General features: G+C 39.1%; 1 protein-coding gene across 2 annotated transcripts in view; it reads right to left on the bottom strand.

Moving 5' to 3' along the window:
• WDR47 (WD repeat domain 47) overlaps positions 1 to 6,308 on the bottom strand; it is a 71,839-nt gene that overhangs the window by 47,474 nt on the left and 18,057 nt on the right. For both annotated transcript variants that reach the window (XM_003784081.2, XM_012801743.1), the window contains exons 2-3: positions 4,496 to 4,662; positions 512 to 595 (exon numbers count right to left, since the gene is read on the bottom strand). In XM_003784081.2, coding sequence (XP_003784129.1) covers positions 512 to 595; positions 4,496 to 4,653 — 242 coding nt within the window. In that variant the 5' untranslated portion in view covers positions 4,654 to 4,662. The remainder of the gene's footprint in view (positions 1 to 511; positions 596 to 4,495; positions 4,663 to 6,308) is intronic.

Genomic DNA, 6,308 nt, shown 5'->3' with positions numbered 1-6,308 from the left:
GCGGAGGCAGGAGACTCGCTTGAGCCCAGGAGTTGGAGGTTGTTGTGAGCTGTAATGCCACGGCACTCTACCCAGGGGGACAGCTTGAGGCTCTGTCTCAAAAAATAAATAAATAAATAAATAAACCAACTGCTTAAAACCAAGAATAAAGAGAAAATTCTTGAAGGCAGCCAGAAAAGAAAACAAGGGTACAAGTTATAGCTGACTGCTCATCAGACACAATTGAGGCCAGGTCACAGTGGAACAGTATCTTTAAAGTCTTCATACTATTATTAAGAAACAGCTCTTGTGACTTTTATATATGGACATTAATGATTTAGTAGGGTTGAAGATTTTTAAGTAATTGTAGTACATGCAACCTGTCATTTACAAGTGCTCCAATCTAATCAGATTGAGTGTACTATTTTCCAGAAAACACCTAAGAGTCTTGTTTTTAAATTTCTCTTTGTTGTTTCACTTTGCTAAGTTTCTACCAATTAAAATACAGTAAAAACTTCAGATAAAATTTTACCTTTTCTTGTCAAATTTTTCCATACATTCTAGAGGCTGAATGAACTGAAGAACTTCATCCCACTGACCATCAAGGATTAGCTGTCTAAATAAAGAAAAATCCAGCATATTACCAAATTCAGGTTACACTCATTAAAAACAGAATAGATGACAAAATAGCATTAAAACTTCACAAAGCACATGATATTAACATTTGGTTCTTCAAAACTAAAACAATTTTTTCACAACTTATTTGTAACAATGTATGCGACATGAGAAAAATTTCATTTTCATTACTATGAGTACAACCATTCATACTAACGTATATGTGGTTTTGACCTATGTAACAACATTGAACTAAGCCTGAAAGTTCCTTTATTTCCCTATTCATCTTACAGTTTTAAAGCTATTATGTATTATTTAAGAAACTGTGTGTATGTGTGTGTTCTATTCTCACCAAATCACCTGAGGGTGATTTTGCACCATCCGCTGGGACGTTTGGCAATATCTAGAGACATTTTTGGCTCTCATAAGTAAGGGTACTACTGGCCTCTGGTGGGTAGAGGTCAGGGATGCTGCTAAACATTTTTTTTTTTTTGAGACAGTAGCCTCAAGCTGTCCCCCTGTGTAGAGTGCCGTAGCATCTCAGCTCACAGCTACCTCCAACTCCTGGGCTCAAGCGAGTCTCCTGCCTCCGCCTCCCAAGTAGCTGGGACCACAGGTGCCCGCCACAACGCCTGGCTATTTTTTGGTTGCAGCTGTCATTGTTGTGTGGCGGGCCCGGGCTGGATTCGAACCCGCCACCTTGGGTGTACATGGCTAGCACCTTAGCCACTTGAGCCACAGGCGCTGAGCCGCTGCTAAACATCTTACAATACACAGGACAACCCTCCACAACAAAGAATTATCAGACCCAAATGTTAATAGTGCCAAGGTTAAAAATTTTTCCCTACAGGGTGAATTTTACAGTTTTGAGAATTTTTAATTTTTTTTTTTTTTTTTTGAGACAGAGTCTCACTGTTTTGCCCTCGGTTGAGTGTTGTGGTATCATAGCTCACAGCAACCTCAAACTCTTAGGCTTAAGTGATTCTCTTGCCTCAGCCTCCCAAGTAGCTAGGACTGCAGATACCTGCCACAAAACTCAGGTATTTTGTTGTTGTTTTTGTAGTTGTCATTATTGTTTTAGCAGGCCCAGGCCAGGTTCAAAACCACCAGCCCTAGTATATGTAGTTGGCACCATAACCACTGCGCTACCGGAGCCTAATTTTGAGAAATTTGACACCAAAGTTTATTCTCTGAGAATGAAAATAGCAAGGAATAAGAACATCTACTTTAAGCAGTTGATAGGAATTTCCAGAAGTTACAAGGCATTCTTATCTCTTGTTTTTTTACAATGTCCCTTTTTAAAGATTTTTTAGGACAGTAAAATTTTAAAAGGAAAGGATGGGTAGGAAGACCTACTAAGGACCAATTTTTTTCTTTTGCAAAGAAGGAATATCAATAAAAGCAATCACAATATGTAGCATAATCATTTAGGATTATGATCATAATCAAGGATACCTTAACATTTAAAAAGTAGAAAGGACATAATTTTGAAGTCTAGCTCTTTAAGGTGAGTTTAATGGTTTAATGAAAAACTTACTATTCTTTTTTCCTTTCCTTTTTTGGGGACAGGGTTATACTTTATCGCTCAGGCTAGAATGCAGTGGTATATCATCATAGCTCATTACAACCTCAAACTCCTGGGTTCAACCAATCCTCCTGTCACAGCCTCCCAAGGAGCTTGGGACTACAGGCATGCACTAGGATACCTGGGTAATTTTTCTATTTTTAGTAGAGATAGGGTCTCACTCTTGCTCAAGCTGATCTTAAACTCCTGGCCTGAAGCAATCTTCCTGCCTCAGCCTCCCAGGTGCTAAGATGACAGGTATAACCAACCTCACCTATCCTGAGAAACTTACTAGTCTGTAATTTCTTGCATTTCACCTTAGACCAGTAAAAAACTTCATCACAAACCGAAAGGTTCCTGGAGGGTACCTGAGAACCACTGCTAAATTCCAGGAGTAGCAAATGCTTGAAAGACAAGGACAAGGCCCAAAGGATACAGCTTCAGTCCTGGTTCCTAGCTATACAACTAAGCTCCCTGTAGTTCGATGACATCCATCACATAAAATCTAGGGAAGTGCACATTTAAACTCCTCTAATATAATAAATGTTTGATTCTGGGGTTTTTTAAAGTTCCTTCTTCATTAGTTAGGAACACTTAATTTCTTAAGGCTTTCTATGACTCATGTCCAAAAATTATATTCCTTGCTACATGTCCAAGAATCTATATTCCTTGTCAAGGATATTTGGTATCATGTAAAAACAGAATACATTTATGCCTGGGAATCTGATATTTTCTTTTTCCATCCAATTCAAGCTAGGATATATTTAGCTTTCCATTCTGGCAAATGTTAATTCCCTTTGCCTTGCAATTACACCTCCAAGAATCCCATCCTAAGGAAATAATCCAAGAGATAGAAAAAGTCTCATGTATAAAAGATGCTCTGTAAAGCAATTATTCCAAAAAATTGGAATCAATTGTCTAAAACTAAGAAAGCACTGGCCAGGCATGGTGGCTCATGCTGGGAGGCCAAGGCAGGTGGATTTCTTGAGCTCAGGAGTTTAAGACCAGACTGAGCAAAAGCAAGAATCTGTCAAAAATAGCCAGGTGGTGTAGTGGGTGCCTGTAGTCCCAACTACTTGTGAGGGTGAGGGAAGAGGATCACTTACACTCAAAAGTTTGATGTTGCTGTGTGCTATATTACTCCATGGCACTCTACCGAGGGCAACAAAGTGAGACTCTGTCTCAAAAAAAAATTATTAAAAATAAAATAAAGAAATAAAAAGAGAACCATTAGAAAATCAGGTAAACTGGCTCAGTGCCTGTAGGTCAGTGGCCAGGGTGACAGCCACAACAGCTAGCTCGCAGGTTCAAACCCAGCCTGGGCCTGCCAAACAACAATGACATTACAACAAAAAAAAAAGCCAGGCGTTGTGGTGGGCGCCTGTAGTCCTAGCTACTTGGGAGGCTGAGACAAGATAATCACTTAAGCCCAAGAGTTTGAGGTTGCTGTGAGCTGTGATGCCAGAGTACTCTACCAAGGGTGACATAGTGAGATTCTGTCTCAAAAAAGAAAGAAAATTAGGTAAACTGAAAATTTTCAAGTATAAATTTGTAATCATGTAGAGAATCCCTATGATATTAATGGACAAAAGAAGATTCTAAGTTATAAATACAATAGAATTGATGTTATTTTTTAATATGCACAGAAATTAGCAATAATGTGTCTGAGTGGTAGGGTGATTTTTCTCTTTATTTTTCTGTTTTCTATAATAAATATATTTAATTTCTAATATCAAAATAATATTTTAGAAATATTTTCTTTATTCTTCCAGAGTCTCTGATTTCTTTTCTTTCTTTTTTTTTTTGAGACAGAGCCTCAAGCTATCCCCCTGGGTAGAATGCCATAACAGCTCACAGCAACCTCCAACTCCTGGGCTCAGGCGAGTCTCCTGCCTCAGCCTCCCAAGTAGCTGGGACCACAGGCGCCCACCACAACACTGGCCATTTTTGAGTTGCAGCCGTCATTGTTGTTTTGCCGGGCCCGGGCTGGATTCAAAACCGCCACCTTAGGTGTATGTGGCTGGCACCTTAGCCACCTGAGCCACAGGCGCCAAGCCCTGATTTCTTTTCTGAAGTCAAATATCTTTTAGGAAGATGCCTCAACCACAGTAGAGTTGTGACTCTTATTTTATTAATAGACCTCCAGATCTTACTACTGCAAACATTCTACAGAAAACATCATTTTGTAAATGTTCCATTAGAAAAACAAATATTTCTAAAAATTACACTTAGCTTTTCCATGGTTATAAAAGTTCTATATGTATTATATATTGTCTTACTAATACTTTATATTTCTTTGAAGGAGCTACAAACCTCACAGTATTAATGAGATCATACCTCAGGAACAGCATATCATCTGAAAATAGGCCATTTATTACTCCACTTTCCTTCTCAAGGGCCAGCATACTAATATGAAGCTTCTTTGAATTCAGGAAGTCCAAAATCAGCTTAATGATTTCAACCTCTTTTACATTCACTGTTTCTTCAGCCGTCATATTGATAGCCTAAATATGAAACAGAACAACAAAAACCAAAAGTTAGTCCTATTGTTTTGCATTTAATTGCCTAGAAATTATGCTTAATAGGTTTCTTGGTAATTTTTAGTATACGTATTTTGAAGTGAAAATAATGTGATACTTATCAAAACCACATCATTCTTCAATGTATGATAATGATATGACTACAATTTTTTATAAAGTTCTTACCTTTGAGGGATACATACTGGAAGAGTTATAGATTAAATGTGACTGCCTCAAAGTAACATAAAAAGAGCGGAGTGGGAAAAGATAAAGATGAAATAAGAACAACTGGGGCAGTGCCTGTGGCACAGTGGTTATGGCACTAACCATATGCACTGAGGGTGGAAGGTTTGAACTTGGCCCAGGCCAGCTAACTATCAAGGACAACTGCAACAAAAAAATAGCTGGGTGTTGTGCCAGGCGTCTATAGTCCCAGCTACTTGGAAGGCTGAGGCAAGAGAATTGCTTAAGCCTAAAGAGTTTGAGGTTGCTGTGAGCTGTGACACCATGGCATTCACCCAAGGGCAACATAGTAAGACTCTGTCTCAAAACAAACAAAAAAAAAAAGAAAGAAAGAAAGAAGAACAATCATGACCTAGAACTCTGGGAGGCCAAGGCAGGAGGATCACTTAAGGACAGGATTTCAAGACCAGCCTGAGCCAGGAGTGAGGCCCCATCTCTACCAGAAATAGAAAAAAGCTCTTTATTCCATTGTGTCCTTTTTTTTTTACAGACAAAAAATTTACTTATTTTTTAGAAAAAATTAGCCAGATGTGGTAGCACACACCTGTAGTCCCAGCTACTCAGGAGGCTGAGGCAAGAGGATCACTTCAGCCCAACAGTTTGAGATTGCAGTGAGTTATGATGATGCCACTGCACTCCATCCAGAACAACAAGAACAAGACTGCCTCAAAATAAGTAAATCATGATGATCATTAGTACTGAAGCAGGGTAAATAAGGATTCATTTTCTTTATTCAGGGAACTCCTACACACTTAAAATTTTCCATAATAAAGACTATTTTAAAAGTTGTTAATAACCATCTTCAGCTATGTACTAAATATGTTGTCACAAGTTATATTTTAATAAATTTATTCAATAAGCACTTAATGCCTTTAATACAAGATACAATGCATCCCATACTCAGGAGACATTGGTCTTGCCCTTAAGAAACTTAATGCATGGCTCGGTGCCTGTAGCTCAGTGGTTAGGGCACCAGCCACATACACCAGGGCTGATGGGTTCGAACCCAGTCCCAGCCCGCTAAACAACAATGACAACTACAACAACAAAAACAAAAATAGCCAGGCATTGTAGCAGGTGCCTATAGTCCAAGCTACTTGGGAGGCTGAGGCAAGAGAATTGTTTAAGCCCAAGAGTTTGAGGTTGCTGTGAGCTATGATGCCATGGCACTCTACCAAGGGCAACATAATGAGACTGTCTCAAAAAACAAACAAAAAACAAGCTTAATGCAATATCTAAATGATTGACCCCATGCATTGGAGCCAAACAAAACAAGTCTAGTTAAAATGTACAACTTTAGGCTCGGCGCCTATAGCTCAACCGGCTAAGGCGCCAGCCACGTACACCTAAGGTGGCGGGTTCGAATCCCCAGCCCGGACCCGCCAAAC

The sequence above is a fragment of the Otolemur garnettii genome, unplaced genomic scaffold (genome assembly GCF_000181295.1).
Source record: "Otolemur garnettii isolate 467f Iridium unplaced genomic scaffold, OtoGar3 scaffold00010, whole genome shotgun sequence".
Lineage (NCBI taxonomy): Eukaryota > Metazoa > Chordata > Mammalia > Primates > Galagidae > Otolemur > Otolemur garnettii.
Note: the sequence above shows the minus strand (reverse complement) of the source record. Positions and strands in the feature narration are given on the sequence as shown.